The sequence below is a fragment of the Leptopilina heterotoma genome, unplaced genomic scaffold, assembly GCF_015476425.1.
Source record: "Leptopilina heterotoma isolate Lh14 unplaced genomic scaffold, ASM1547642v1 Lhet_218, whole genome shotgun sequence".
Taxonomy (NCBI): Eukaryota; Metazoa; Arthropoda; class Insecta; order Hymenoptera; family Figitidae; genus Leptopilina; species Leptopilina heterotoma.
In genome coordinates this window covers 1,135,685-1,153,083 of record NW_025110935.1, presented here as the reverse complement: position 1 = coordinate 1,153,083, position 17,399 = coordinate 1,135,685, and the positions used below count along the sequence as shown (strand labels likewise).

General features: G+C 23.5%; 1 protein-coding gene across 2 annotated transcripts in view; it reads left to right on the top strand.

Annotated features, from left to right (window-relative positions):
• Positions 1-17,399, top strand: part of LOC122501916 — a 173,386-nt gene that overhangs the window by 87,274 nt on the left and 68,713 nt on the right. The window contains exons 1-2 of one of the 2 annotated variants that reach the window (XM_043611702.1): positions 7,825-8,037; positions 15,596-16,609. In XM_043611702.1, coding sequence (XP_043467637.1) covers positions 15,596-16,609 — 1,014 coding nt within the window. In that variant the 5' untranslated portion in view covers positions 7,825-8,037. Of the gene's footprint in view, positions 1-7,824; positions 8,038-15,595; positions 16,610-17,399 lie in introns of those variants that run through there. The other variant, XM_043611701.1, reaches the window with a different exon arrangement.

The following is a 17,399-nucleotide window of genomic DNA, read 5'->3' as shown; positions in this document are numbered from 1 at the left end:
AATTTAAGGACATTAGAGTGAATATACTTTCAAAGCACTTCCTGTACACTTTCTCCTTTGAGAAACATAAAATTTCCCATTAAAGGCATCGTCGCATGAAGTAATCAGTGTTCTTGAACGAAACGTAATTTTTTATGAACTCTAATTGATAACAATTAATGAAATTAAAGCGACTTATTTGGGAAAATAATATCCAGCTCAATTAATCGCAGAGCAGAACTACGGTTTTCTAATCGCGATTCTTTATTGATATCCGTGTGTATAAATTATTTCATTGAACAATTTTACTTTAAAATTTCAAAAATAATTAAATTTTATGAGTTGCGTTTGGAATTTTAACAAATAAATGAATTTCAGAATGGTTTCGATTTGAAATTTGGAAAAATTTCAATTTTTAATGAATTTAAGAGGAAATTTTACGGAACTAATTATTCTCAACAAAATTTCTCGAAAAAATTTATTAATTATTAAAATCTTTGATAAGTCACTTATCAGAATTCCAATTATTTTCAATTCTTTGCGAGAATTCAATTATTTTCAATACAATTTTAATAAAATATGAGATTCAATTATTTTTAAAAGTTTTGATAAATGTCTTTGCGGAATTTCAATTATTTTGAATTTTTCGCATGAATTCTATTATTTTCAGTGAAAATTCTCAGAAGAATAAATATTTTGATAAATTGCAGAATTTCAATTATTTTCAATTTTTATTTAAATTAATCAAGAAAATTCAATTATTTTCGCACGAATAGTAAAATTCTCTAGATGAATTCAAATACTTTGAGTATATAATTTCTTTAAAGCTATTTGCAAGAAAATTTTAAATAAAATCTTCACTGAAATTCAATTATATTCATAGATAATAAAAGTATTCTCAGAAATTCAATTATTTTGAATACAATTTTAATTTAAAATTTAACGAAAGAATTCAATTATTTTTAGAAATTTTAATAAAAATCTTTACAGAAATTATTCAATTATTTTTAAAGATTTTAATAAAATTCTTCGAGAGACATTAATTATTTTATATTTTTTAAAATTTTAATAAATTTCTTTATGAAAATTAAATTATTTTTAATGCAATTTTAATCTAATTCTTACAAAATTTAAAGTATTTTCATGCATAATAAAATACTTCTCAGGAATTCAATTATTTTTAGCACATTTTTAAAGAATTAAAATATTTTCAATGATTTTGATAAATTTCTTCATACAAAATTCAATTATTTTCATAAATAATAAAATTCTTTTGAAAAATTCAATTATTTTCAATAGGTACAATTTTAAACAAATTTCTTAAAAATTCAATTATTTTCAACATTTTTTTTATAAAATTCTTTATGAGAGTTAAATTATTTTCTTAGATTATAAAATTTTTTGCATGAAATCAATTATTTTCAAGCCAATTTTAATAAAATTTTTAGAAGAATTCAATTATTTTTAATACAATATTTTAGTAAAATTTTTCGAAAGAATTCAATTATGTTTAGAAATTTTAATAAAAATCACAGAAATTCAATTATTTTTACAGATTTTTAAAAAAATTCTTCGTTGGAATTTAATTATTTTCAAAAATTCAATTATTTTCTTAAATAATAAAATTCATCGCAAAATTTTGATTATTTAACTATTTGTTGATAAAATTCGTTATAAAAATTCAATTTTTAGAAACTTTTAAATATTCAATAAATTATTCATTTATCATTTTTGTATTTAAATTATTGAATTATCGTAAAATTAAAAAAAAAAATTTCAATAAAAATTGATTTCAAAACGAATTTTAGTTAAAATGTTAGATAATAATTAATAATTGAATATTAAAAAGGTTTTAAATTAAAATCTTTAAAAATTTGAATTTTTTATATGTACTTTCAACTAACAATTCTGTAAAATTAATTTTTTTTTGAAAAAGTTCAATAATTGAATATTTTCTGATATAATTTGAAGTTTTTATTTTCTAATATACAATTGAAGAATTTTCGAATAATTCATGAAATTTCGTAAAATTGAATATTGTAAACAAATGGATTTGAAAATTCCGAAAAGAAGTTTTTCAAAAATTATTAAAAAATAATTGATGTAAAGAAGAATTTTAGTTAAAATTTTTAGAAAACAATTGAATTGAATAATGATGAAAATAATTTTGAAGAATAAGTTACATAGTAACAATATTCTTATAATATAAAATAATAATTTTTGAAAATCTTAATTCCCATGGAAAAATAATAATGATTAATTGTCTGTCTCGAAAGAATTCTGGAAAATTTTATTATAATTTGTCGAATTCAATAATTGAATATTGAAATGATTAAAATAATGTTTAAGAAGTTAAAGTAAAAATATTCTTATAATATAAAATAACGATTTTATTACTCAGTCATCTTTAATTATTGTAATGGATCATTCCGAGTAGAAGACTCGGAGTGATCCATTTCTTCAAGTTTTATATAATATTTTCATATATATTTAATTATTTATTATAAAAATTATTATGGTATTATTATAAAATTATATATATATATATTTTTATAAGTTGTTAAATTTCAAAAAGATTTTGAATTTAAAATGTTTTTCAAATCTAAATCATTTTTAGAATGAATCAGATCATTCTTTCGGATCTGCAGGGAAAAAGGTGAAATTTTTTCTGGAAAGACAAAATTAAATTTTATGTCAATTCTGTTTATTCTTCGACTTAATTGACCTAATCGCAATAATTCTTGATTTATCCATTAAAGAACTCGAATAAAAATCATTCTTCGAAAACTAGGACATGTGTGTGCAAAACTACAATGCATCATGTCCGCTCTCCGCATATATGCAAAGGGATTGTATATCAGATAAAAGAGTCAGGAACAAAAGCAAATCGAAGCATTGATTAAAAAAAAAAGAGTCACTGCATGGGGAGGGGGAAATGGGTTAGATGACAAAAAAAAATGTGATTTACTGGACTTGGTTGGCGAAAAAATGGAAATTCAATCTACACCATAAAACATTTGAGATGCAAAAAAAAAAAATATAATACACACACGAGGAAGAAAAAAATGAAAAAAATCCAGTCAGGATTTGTTTGAAAAGTGTATTTAAATTTCAAGGGAAAAGATGGATGGTAGATATTTTCGGCGAGAGAGAAGCGCGCATTTGCCGAAGAAATAAAAGGAGGAGAGCGAGGATGTGCAAATACCGACCAAAAGGATTTCAACGAGCGACGACCAGCCGAGTGTCAGAGCTGTTGTTAATTTCTTCCATCTTCGTCATCTTCCTTTTTTTTTGTTCCCTTATACCATCTTCTCTGCGATATTTGCTTCCCGCAATTTTCTCCCATACAGTCTTTTTCTCTCTCTCTACTGTTAATCTGAATCCCACCTATGCAAATCAGAAATGCAGGGAGACGAAACGTGAAAATAAATTTTATTACACGACCATAAATCTCGCGTCGCGAAAAAATTAATCTCTTTTCTCTTTGCGCGCTAACAATTTAATTTCCTCACCTTTTTGGTGATACCTTTCGAATGAGACCTTTCGGCGCATTGCGATTCTACAAAAAAAAAATTTATATATATACCACATTTTTTTTACATCATTAAATGGGTGTAAAAAAACGTTTCATTGTCTTGTGGGGGAAAAAAATATAAATTTCCAGATAAAAGCGCGTCACGGGATATCCTAATGATGGGAGAGAGAAAAATATATGTACAATCCGTCAAGTGGATAATTACAATTGTGCGATTGTTGCGCGAAATCCGTAGAGATTGTTCATACCCTTTGGGAAATTTTTAGTTGCGCGTCCCTGATGCCAATATAACTGCAGTAAAATCTTTCTTTAAGTTTTTCTCGCTAAGAAATTCCTCAACGCAAGCATCGACTCGATTCACTCGTTTCACTCGTTTCACTCGGATCTCAAACGAAGGGAATGTTTGAGAATGAAATTAAACTGTTGATTGGTAGGCATCGTCATGATTGTCGCAATTATCACAACTTGACTCCCGATTGATCCCTTCATTCTGACGTCATCCAACGGGCAGATGACAAAAAAAAAATGTATATTATAATGTTTCGTATTAAACATATATATTCATGTGCTCTTTATTTAGAATCTCTCGTCGAGTATTTTTTGTCTTCTCTTAAATCTTTATTGTGCTGCAAATTACTGGATGTATCTTCATTAGAAAATTTCTTTTGATTTATTCATGAGTAAAAATTTTTGACGATTTTTGATGACAATCAACATTTTTTTTTAAATAATCAACGATTTAGAAGACAGTGATTTTCAAATTTTTCAAAAATTTGAAAATTCAAACCTTTTTTTGAAGTTCAAAAACTTTTAGGAATATTTTCAATATTTTCTAGAAATATTATCAAAATTTTAAAATTCAAACCTTTTTTGAAATTCAAAAACTTCTAGGAATATTTATTATAAAACATAAAAAAATCGATCACTCCGAGTCTTCGACTCGTAGTGATCGACTTCTTCATGTTTTACAATAATTAAAGATGGCTCAATGATAAAATCATTATTTTATATTATAAGAATATTTTTACCGCAAATTCTTCAAAATTATTTTCATTATTTCAATAATTATTTTATAGAAATTTTATCTAAAATTCTTCCTTAAATAAATTATTTTTAAATCGATGTTTATTAGAAAATTCTATGACACTTTCAATTATTAAATTATATTAATTAATTTATTGAATAAGTGAATGTTTCGTAAAATTAAATTCCTATTAAAGAATGTTATCGATAAATTTTTAAATAATTGAATTCTCTCGATGAATTTTAATAAAATTTTACAGAATTTTTTCGAGACGCAGACATTATTATTTTTTCATATAGAAATTAAGATTCTCAAAAATTTTAAATTCAAACCTTTTTCAAATTCAAAGCTCATATAATAATTATTAAAGATATCCGAGTGATGAAATTATCATTTTATATTATAAGAATATTGTTACCATAACTTTTTTAAAATTATTTTCATCATTTCAATTCAATTATTATTTTTTAGAAGTTTTAACTCAAATTCTTATTTTCTTATCAATAATTATTTTTAAAAATTTTTTTGAAAATTTTCAATTCCAATTCAATTTCTAATTGAATTTTACGAAATTTTGATTTTTCGGAAATTTTTCAATTAAATATATGTTGGAAAATAACAACTTCAAAACAATAATTTTTAAAAAATTCAATTAAACTTTAAAAAAAATCAATTCTACAGAATTGTTAGTTAAAATAATGAAAAATTCAAATTTTTAAAGATTTTAATTTGAAACATTTTCAAAATTCAGTTGTTTCTAAAAATTCAGGCCATAATGCTTTTAATATTCAATTTTTATCTATCATTTTAATTGAAATTCGTTTTTAAATCAATTTTTATTAGAAAATTCTATGAGAATTCAATTACTTAAAATACAAAAATAAATAATTTTTTGAATAATTGAATGTTTCTCAAAATTGAATTCAAAAAATTGAAATCAAAAATTGAATTTTCTATACAAACATTTTTTGAGAAAAAAGATTAGAATTGTATTAAAAATAATTGAGATTCTGAAATGAGTTTTCTTCTTTGTGAGAATAATTGAATGTCTAAAAAGAATTTTAATATTTTTGAAAATAATTGAATCCCTGAAAAAAATGTTATTATTTACGAAAATAATTAAATTATTGATTAGAAATTTATAAAAAATTTGTAAATAATTGAATTCCTGCGAAATTTTTTATTAATTATGAAAATAATTAAATTTTAGCGTAGAATTTTACGATATTTTTTTTAAAAATTGAAATTTTACCAAGAATTTTATTAAAATTTTAGAAAAGAATTGAATTTTGAAAAAGAATTTTATTATTCATAAAGAAAAGTTCAATTTTAACAAGAAGTTTTATTTATTTTTTGACCGCAATGAAATAATTGCAAGGAATTTAAAATAACAGAAATTCTGACAAAAAAATTGATAACAAATTTTACAAATAATTGAATTCTTTCGAGAAATTTTGTTGAATGAATAATTGAAATACTGCCAAGAAATTTATCAAAAATTTTAAGAACAATTGAATTCATTTCAGGAATTTTGTTAAAAATAATTGAATTCTTGCGAAAAATTTAAAATAATTGAAATTCTGTAAAGAAATTTATCTAAATTTTTAAGAATAATTGAATCTGATATTTTATTAAAATTTTTTTCAAAATAATTGAATTCTTACGAAGAAATTTATAAAAAATTTGTAAATAATTGAATTTTTGTAAAATTTTTATTATTTTAAAAATAATTAAATTTTTGCGTAGAATTTTATTAAAATTTTCTTTAAATAATTGAATTCTTCTGAAAAAGTTTATTAAAAGGGTAGAAAATCATTGAATTAAAGAACATTTTTTAAATAATAATTGAAAATAATTGAAATTTTACAAAGAAATTTATTATTTATAAAGATAATTGAAAATTTAACGAGATTTTAAAAAAATGTTTGAAAGTAATTGAATTAAAATCATTGAATTAAAGAACATTTTTAAATAATAATTGAAAATAATTGAAATTTTACAAAGAAATTTATTATTTATAAAGATAATTGAAAATTTAACGAGATTTTAAAAAAATGTTTGAAAGTAATTGAATTTGTGCGAAGAATTTTATTATACTTTTGAAAATAATTGAATTCTTCCGAGAAATTTTATTAAAAATAAATTCGAATTCTTGCAAAAAATTCAAAATAATTGAAATTCTGCAATGAAATTTATCAAAATTTTCAAGAATAATTTAATGTTATATGTAATTTTTATTTTATTAAAATTCTATTGAAAATAATTGAATTCTTGCAAAGAATTTAAAATAATTAAAATTCTGTCAAATAACTTTTATAAAATATTTTTAGAATCATTTGTTTTTATTTTAAAGAATTGAATTTTGGAGAAAAATTTTATTATATTTATAAAAATAATTAAATTTTTGACGAGATTTTTCAAAAATTTTTTAATACAATTGAATTTTTGCAAAAAAAAATTGTATTACTTTTGAAAATAATTGAATTGCTGCAATCGTACTTTTTCTTTTTTAATTTGTTAGTCAAGAAAGATGGTAAAAATTTTAATTTGAACCAAAAAATTGAAAATAACTCAAATAAATTAAATTTGGTTAAAATAAAATTTTACTCTGGATGAACTTTGTAAAATTTAAAATTTTTAAATTTTTTAAATGTTTTTTTAAATTTAAAATTTAATATTTTTTTAATGTTTTTTTTAATTTAATATTTTTTTTAAATTTTATCCAAGTAGCGACCATTTTTTTTAAATTAACGTATATTTTTGTAAATTCATAGTTTTCCCAAAATATCCCGCTCAGCAAACACCCGGTAATTTTTTTGTCAGTAATAACTAAAACTAATTAGTAATAAAAAGAAAAAAGGGAAAAATAAATTTTCTAATAACATCTTTCTTTTTTAAAAATTACATCTCTTTCAAAAAGAAAATTGCATAGAACGTAAATTATATCATTCCTTTTTATTCCCACTGGTGTGAGCGAGCGGCGTTGAAAGTTTGAATGGTAAAAATGGTGTTGAAAGTGGTCGGTTGAAAATTTCTTGTCGGTTTTCTCCACCCCGTTTATGAAAACAAAAAAAAAAAAAAGAAAAAGGAAAGAATAAAGAAAAAAGATGAAAAATATATCTGATGGAAATCTAGAAACCTGTCTCTGCTAACGAGTCAGGCGCAAATCGTGCGTGCCGATTCATGGTGGATTTCCACCGTCTGATGGTTCTAGACAACCATCGACGACAACCGCGAAGCGGAGAATGCGGTAACATTGGGATTAGCCATTAACCGTGAAGTGGAGTGACAGTCGGTCCGCGACTTAAGCGCCGAGTGGACGCGCGCGCTTTCCATCAGAAAGTTTATTCGATTTCGAAATTTAAATTTGCGGTTTCCTCGCGAATTGACTTGAAATTTTCTTTTTATTATTAAAAAAAAAGAAGAAGAAAGAAAAATATGATAATTTACGTTAAACAATTTAGTGAAGTGTTCTGCTTTTGGCTCTGGAATTATTCTTGTGAGTGACAATTTGTTTTTTTCGAGTTTTATTATTTATTGTAATTGTGCAAAAAAGTTTGAAGCGAAGGAGAGAGATTTTCTGTGTTTTTTAGATTATTTTAGTTTTCTGTAGAGTTTAGATTTCTATATTTTTTTATTTATATAATAATTTACTTTCGGAAAAAGTTTATTTCATGGACATAAATAATCTCTTGTATAGGGAAATAAATATTTATTTCTTGCAATTATCTTTTTTTTGGAAATAATTCCCCTAAAGTTCTGAATGTTCAATTAAAGGAAATTTGTTTGTTTCTTTTTTCAAATTTTATTCTACAATAATATTGTGTCCGGTATAAAAAGAGTGAATTTTAAGTTTTCTAATTTTTAATTTCGTTTCGTTTATTTTTATCGTAATTTTTAACATCTGGATGGAAATTTTGACAGAACCAAAAAATTTAAATTCTATTTTTTCAAAAATTTTAGGCTCACAAATAGTGTTAATAATTTCTAAAACAGTGACATTTTCGTTTCTAAAACATAATTTTCGAAGCTGAACGTCAACGATTTTTAAAAATATTTATATCGAAAAAATATAATTTTTTTTAAAAGAAACTTTTAATTGAATGTTCAGAACTTGTGGATTTTTATCAAGTAAGAAATATTTAGTTTAGAATTAAACTTAAAAAAAATATATAAACGACAAAAATTCGTTTGAGTTTTCAAAACTTTTGTCCTTAAAATTTTAGATAAAATATTTAAAAATTGGTAATTAAAATTTTAGTTAAAATAATAAAAAATTGGTAGTTAAAATTTTAGTTAAAATAATAAAAAATTGGTAGTTAAAATTTTAGTTAAAAATAATAAAAAATTTGTAGTTAAAATTTTAGTTACAATAATACAAAATTTAAGTTAAAAAACTAATTTTCAAGTGTAAGAAAAAAGTTTTGTTTCTTAATGAAAATTATTTCATTATAGTGAACTTTATGAAAATATTTAGACAAAAAAATTTTGTTTGTTTGAACTTTGAAAATTTTACGTCTCTGTGAAGTTCACACACAACGTTTATGATCAACAATTAAAAGAAAAGAGAAATTTTCCACGTGGGAAACATAATAAAAATTTTTTGTCTACAAATATTTCTTTTTAAAATAATACATCAAGTAACTTTTTCAGACATAAATTCTATAAAAATTTGCATAGAAAAACATTTTTTTTTTTTTGCTTTCGTCACAACGCAAAAACGAAACACTTTCAAATACAAAAATATTTTCTTAAATTCATGAGAAGAATTTTTGTAATTATTTGTAAAAATTCATACCATAACGCTTCTAAAATTCAATTATTTTCAAAAAGTTCACAGGAATTCAATTATTCAAAAAAATTCTTATAAAATTCGTTGTAAGAATTTAATTATTATTCAAAAACAAAAAATAAAAAATTTGTCAAATAATTTAATATTTCTTAAAATTTTAATTCTTATAAAGAATTTTATCAAATAATTTTAAAAAATAATTGAATTTCTGAGAAAAATTTGATTATTTATGAAAATAATTGAATTTTTGGGAAGAATTTTATTTAAATATTTTTAAATAATTGAATTCCTGAGAAACATTTTATGGTTTATGAGAATAATTGAATTCTTGCGAAAATTTTATTCAATTTTTTTTTTAATAATTGAATTTACATGAAGAATTTTATTGCTTTTGAAAATAATTATTGAATTTTTGCGAAGAATTTTTTTCAATTTTTTTTTGAAATTATTGAATTTTTGTGAATAATTTTATTGCTTGTGAAAATAATTGAATATTTGCAAAGAAAATTTTATTAAATTTTTCAATTAATTAATTTTTTTAGAAAAACTTTGTGAAAATTGTTTTTTAAATAATTGAATTCCTGTGAAATGTTTATTATTGTTTAAAATAAATAAATTAAATTTACATTCACAATAATTGAATTCGTTCTGGAAATTTTATTAAAATTGTATAAAATATAATTGAATTCTTATAAAGATTTTTATCAAAATTTAAAAAAATTATTGAATTCCTGAGAGAAATTTGATTATTTATGAAAATAATTGAATTTTTGCGAAGAATTTTATTTAAATATTTTTGAATAATTGAATTCCTAAGAAACATTTTATTATTTATGAGAATAATTGAATTCTTGTGAAAAATTTTATTCAATGTTTCTGAATAATTGAATTTTTACGAAACAATTGCTCTTGAAAATAATTGAATTGTTGGAAAGAATTTCATTCAATTTTTTTTAAATTATTGAATTTTTGTAAAAAATTTTATTGCTTGTGAAAATAATTGAATTAAAATTACATTGAAATTGAATTTGTTCTGGAAATTTTATTAAAATTGTATAAAATATAACTGAACTCTTTTAAACAATTTTATCAAACTCCTGAGAAAAAATTGATTATTTATGAAAATAATTGAATTTTTGCGAAGAAATGTAGGTATTTAAATATTTTTAAATAGTTGAATTCCTGAGAAGCGTTTTATTATTTATGAGAAGAATTGAATTCTTGCAAAAAATTGTATTCAATTTTTGAAAATAATTGAATTTTGCAAAAGAATTTTATTTTTTATGGAAATAATTGAATTTTTGCGAAAAACTTTTCTAAATTTTTTTTAAATTATTGAAATATGGTGAAAAATTTTATTGCTTCTGAGAATAATTGAATTCTTGCAAAGAATTTTATTAAAATGTTTTAAATAATTGATTTTTTAGAAATACTTCAATGAAAATTGTATTTTAAATACTTGAATTCTCGTGAAAATTTAGTTATTGTTTAAAAGAATTAAAAATAATTGAATTCTTGTGAAAATTTTTATTTTTTGTGAAAATAATTGAATTTTTGCATGAATTTAATTGTTTGTAAAAATTTTCATTTTGTGTGAAAATAATTGAATTTTTGCATGAATTTAATAATTTGCGAAAATAATTGAATTCTTACCTGAATTCCCAAAATTAGTAAAAATTTAGAAATTATTCACAAATGAATGTTTATCTATACTTGAAAACAATTTTTGTTTCCTCACTTGAAAAAAAAATTAATAAAATTTTTGCTATTAAAAATAACAAGCCGTTTGTAAAAAAAATTATCCAAATTCATTTTTTTCTACATTTCAATTTATTTTTATAACACACTGTGACCCGTCTTTAATTTATGCCACGATGCTGATCAGAGAACCCCTATATCTTGAAATAAAATACCTTTGAGTAGAATTTGCCGCTGTTTGGTTTTGGCAAAATTTCTATACTCGAGTATAATATTAATCATTCAAAAAAAGAAAAAAAAATAGAATTCAACTCTAACGGAGGATGAAAAATAAATATATGCAAACGAAAGTTATTTACGAAAATTAAAATTTCATTTTCTATATAGAAATTAGAAATAAAGACACAAAACAAGTAGAGAAATTATATGCGCTCTTTTTTTCAAGAGAAATAAATGTACACTAACTGTAACAAATTAACGGATTTTTCCTAATGGACGGTAATCAGATAACATCATTTAGTGTATAATTATCACAGATTGAACTGAAGATACTTTAATTATATTCTGGTAATGAGTCTCGCTGCACATATTTGATGTTGAGAAATAGATATAAAAGCTTATATAGTTATATTTCGAGATTAAATGTATTGATAAAAAATTTCTGATTTTCTGATTGACACCAAAGAAAAGGAGAATTTCACTGCGTGTGTGTATTAGTTCAATGTGATTAGCGCGGTCATTGACGATGACACCTGACAACGACACACGCGGTCATTTACAAGGATCAATTTCGAAAAGAAATTGATACCTTTCACTTTTCAATTTCAAGATTTTATTTTTTCTTTTTTCTTTTTTCATTTTTTGTCCTTTTGTAAAACGAGTATATTTATGAGAGTTTAATTCTCGTTTCTTTTTTCCTTATTTTAATATGTAATATGGGTATATGTCTTTTGGGTCACATAAGGAAGGACTTTTAATATTTTATCTATTTATTGAGTTGTTTAACGATGATTGATGATCGGAGATCGTTGGACATTACCGGTTTTTGTGAATTCATTATTTTTATATGCTCATCATTTATTGCGAGGAATAATGAAGAATTAACTAATTGCGGAATATTTCAATAGAATAAAATTTCATAGAAAGAAATAAAAAAAATCAAGTGTGTAGAAAATTTATGTTTATAATAGTAGAGAGAAAAAATAACACCAGGATGTAAAAAATCTAGTGAGTCAATTTGAAGAAGTGATTACGTATTTGTGATTCAAGAAAAAATGTTTTTTTAAATTGTGAAGAAATTATTATTGAGAGAAATTGAAAAGGTCACTTGTCAGAAATTTAAATTTATATATATTCGTTTTAATCATTTTGGATAAAAATTTTCTATTAACGAAGTATTCTTTTCTTCTTGTTGGTTGATGTTCGTAATGCTTTCAAAAATATAATAAAAGAAAATTTTTTCCCAAATAATTTATAATTAAGGCAAAAATAAAATATATTTATTTTTGCCCATTTCATAGACACTGATGAGTCTAGCCTTTTTTTAAATTTTTAAAAATCCAGAAAGAAATGTTTGCTTATTTAAAGAAAATATCTTCTTTAACTATAGAGAAAATTTTCTTAAACTATATATAGTTAAAAAAAATTATAAAAATTAAAAAAAAAATTATAAAAAAGTCCTTGAAAAAATCTTCTTTGGATAAAAAATATTTTTCGTATAATCCTCTAATCAGAAAGAATTATTTCATTAAATGTCCCTCAAGTTTTTATAACGATCAAATATTCAAAAGAATGATGATATTTTTATAGCTTCTTTTAATTTGAATTTCATTAAAAAATATTGGTTTTTATAAATAAATAATTAGTTTTTAAGTAAATTAATGATCAATTAGAATATTTTAAAAATATTTACAAATTTTTCATTTCAGAGACCAGAAATTTTTAAAAATATTACAATCCAAAAGAATATTTAATTCATTTGAATTAAATTTTAAAGAATTTTTGACAAATTTTGGAAAATCATTTGAAATTTAATTTTTTTTTCTAAACGCCTCTGAAATTTAATTATTTTCTAAATTTCTACGAGAATTTAATTATTAAAATATAAAAATACATAATTTATTAAATAATTTAATATTTCTGGAAAATTCAATTCTTTTAAAGAATGTTATCAAAATTTTAAAAAATAATTGAACACCTGAGAAAAATTTGATTATTGATGAAAATAATTGAATTTTTGCGAAGAATTTTATTGAAATATTTTTAAATAATTGAATTCCTTAGCAGCATTTTATTTTTTATGAGAATAATTGAATTCTTGCGAAAAATTTTATTCAATTTTTTTAAATAATTGAATTTTCATTAAGAATTTTATTGCTTTTGAAAGTAATTATTGAATTTCGGAAGAATTTTTTTCATTTTTTTTAAATTATTGAAATTTTTGTGAAAAATTTTATTGCTTGTGATAATAATTGGATTCTTGCAAAGAATTGTATCATAATTTTCAAAAATAATTGAATTGCTGAGAAAATTTGATTATTTATAAAAATAATTGAATTTTTGCGAAGAATTTAAAAAAATTTTTTTAAAAATTCCATTTTTCGTGGGATTTATTGAAAAATATATTAAAAATAATTGCAAATTTTTCCTTGAATTCTTATTAAGAATTTTATTAATTTTGAAAATAATTGAATTTTTGCAAAGAATTTATTAATTTAAAAAAATTGAAGTTTTTCGAGAAATTTTATTATAATTGATTTCCGGCAAAGACTTTTATTGTTTATGGAAATAATTCTTTTGAAGAATTGAATAAAAATTACATTAGGAATAATTTAATTCTTAGAAAGAATTTTTTAAAAATTGTTGAAAATAATTGAAATCGTTTTAGAAATTTTATTAAAAATGTATTAAAAATAATTAAATTCCTGCGAAGAACTTCATAATTTAAAAAGATAATTGAATTTTTTCGAAGGGTTAGATTGAAATTGAATTCTTTCTTGGAAGTTTATTTTTATTTTAAATAATTGAATTTTCATTAAGAATTTTATTGCTTTTGAAAATAATTGAATTCTTGGATAGAATTTTTTTTCGATTTTGTTTAAATTTTTGAATTTTTGTGAAACATTTTATTGCTTGTGGAAATAATTGAATTAAAATTACATTGAAAATAATTGAATTCGTTCTGGAAATTTCATTAAAATTGTATAAAAAAATAATTGAATTCTTATAAAAAATTGTATCAAAATTTAAAAAATAATTGAATTCCTGAGGAAAATTTGATTATTTATGAAAGTAATTGAATTTTTTCATGAATACATATAATTATTTTTGAAAATAATTGAATTCCTACCTGAATTCCCCAAAAATTAAAAATTTAGAAATTATTCACAAATGAATTTTTATCTACTTGAAAACAAAATAAAAGCATGAGAAAGAAAAAGGGAGTTCTTTGAAAAAACATTTGTTGTCTTTAACAACAAGTGTTGTTACTTTGAAACAACATTTGTTGTCTTCAACAAAAAATTTTGGCTCAAAGAACTTTTTATTTGCAGTAATTATTTCTTTATAGCAAAAAAAATAATTCCTCTAATAAGTATTCTCTAATTAAATAAAATGAACTCTCTAAATCTTAATTAGTAAAAATGTTTACTGATTTCAATAAATTAGTGACTGAATTTTTGCTTTTGAATTAGTAAAGTTTACTAAATAAATAGTAATTTCTACTAATTTATTAATGAACTTTACTCATTCAAAAGAAAAATGTCAATCACTATAATTCAAAGTAGTAAACATTTTTACTAATTCAAATTTAGAGAGAAAGAAAAAAAGGGAGTTCTTTGAAACGTAACATTTGTTGTTGCAGACAACAACTTTTCTATTGTTGAAGACAACTTTTCTAAAAAAAGAAAAGGGAGTTCTTTGAAACATAACATTTGTTGTTGAAGACAACAACTTTTCTATTGTCGAAGACAACTTTTCTAAAAAAAGAAAAGGGAGTTCTTTGAAACATATAACATTTGTTGTTGAAGACAACAACTTTTCTAAAAAAAGAAAAGGCAGTTATTTGAAACATAACATTTGTTGTTGAAGACAACAACTTTTTTAAAAAAAAAGAAAAGGGAGTTCTTTGAAACATAACATTTGTTGTCTTCAACAACAAATGTTATGTTTCAAACAACTCACTTTTCTTTTCTTCCCCTTCATATGCTCACGATTAATATTCTCTAAAATCAGAGTAACAATTTTCCCACTGCTAAGATTCACGATCGATAAGAAAAGAAATTTTTTTTTCTCAATCCTTATCCGCACTTTGGAATTTGTTGAACAACAGAAATGATTATCCGAGACATATTCCACACGCGTCTTCCCTGATAGATATTCCAACCACGACATCAGCCGTCAATTCGATAAGATCAATAAAATTCAGAGCCTCTCTTCTCACATCCTATATAGTATATGCATTCTTATACACCACCACCACCACCAGCGTCAGTTAATAAACCTCGATAATATTCATCGCATTCGATGAATCACCAATGATTAAAACTAGCCATGTTTTTGATTACAGATGGAGAACGTTGCCTACTACGAGGATGATCCATCGTGCAAGTTTCACGAGACGCCTCGAGCGCCCCTAACAAAGTTCATCATCCGTTCCCAAGAATTATTTCTTGGCATGGATTCCTCGTCAAATCCCGACTCGCACATCTACGAGGACATCACTTCAAATTCTTCATCGCCATTTCATCGTTCTGCACCTGTACGTCCTGATGAGGAGCAAAAAGAATTCTTTTTGCAAACATCAAATCGTTTGCCAAATTACTATTCGAATTCGGAAATTGATCAAGAATCACTAAATTCGTTTCATCGGAATCTAACACTTCCACTAAGACGGAATAATCCCTTGAAGGACAGTTTTGAGAATGTGATAAGTTCGTCGGTGAGGGTGACAAGTAGGGAACGGATAAGAGCGGGGAGTTCTTTTCCCAATGATGGTTCGATTGAGGAGAATTATCGTTATTCTTCGGGACCCATACCGGAAGTGCATGGTGACCAACGACATCATCAGGGGCGAAGACGTCGCAAGAAGGACTGTAAGCACTGTAAGAATAGGACAAACTTTTCCACCTCGACAATAGAAGTGCCGGTCGATGTGCCTAATGAGAGATATTACGAGGACAGCAATCGATCGATGATTGATGAAAAATCGATGCTGGGCATTGAGCCAATTTTCACTCTCCCCGATGGTAGACTACCGAGTTTCTGCAATAGTGGTGGTAGTGCTGGTAGTTGTAACAATAATTCGAGGTGTGAAAAAACTTTAAGCAGTGTTTATTGTATTTCGAATAATGTTAATTGTAGTAGTGCAGGTTCGGGTAATGTTAAGACCTTGAACTATGACAAGAACGACATAGAAGCGAGGCTCGCCCACGTTGAGGGCTGTGAGGACAAGGCTCTCATTACTCCTCCGAAGAACAGGGCTGGCATGAAGGTGAACTCTATCTACGCTCAGGAACACTGGCATACCAAGGACGCGCCGCCGATCTTCCTTACCGACGCCAAGGAACAAAGTTCCTTTCAGGTGAGTGAGTTTGAGAAAACGATGCACGATTTCTTTTGTCTGCAGGTGCACGAGTGTTGTATCACCTCTTCTCTCTCTTTCTCTCTTTCTTTCTCTCAGTATATAGAAGCTTGCCCTTGAGAAACCAGAGGGAAGAGGGAAAAAAAGTGGAAGGTGCAGAAAATTTGTAGTACAATTTGGGCCGAACTGCTTATTTTTTATATAATTAAAGATTTACGAGGATAGTATGTACTCTTTTAAAAGTCGTCATTCCTCTTTTCAACATAAACTTTTGCGGGGGGGAAAAAAATATTGGGAATAATCTTTTATACTCCTTGATATTGAAACCATTTAAAAGGGGGAAAAAATTTTATTTCTTTAAATTAAGGGAAAAATTTATTTTATTCAAATAAGGGTTTACTTGGTATATTTCTATTATCAAATTATTTGTTGATCTCTAAATTTAAATTAGTAGTTTTCTACTAAAAAAAAACAGTGCGGATTCGTTTACTACTCTCTAAATTTGAATTAATAAAAATGTTTACTAAAACTAATGTTTACTAAAATGTTTACAAAAGGAATTGTTAAATCTACTAGCGGATTGTTAATATAGAACTAGTAATTCTAATTTGTTGTTGAAATAGCTTTTTGGTTCTCCTAACAACTCGAAATTGTTGTTATAACAATTAATTTGTTTAGAGAACAAAAAAAAATGTTGCAACAACAAACCTGATTTGCTAGTTCTATATTAAGAATCCGTTAGTAGATTTAACAACACAGAGAAAAAAGAATTGTTAATATAGAACTAACA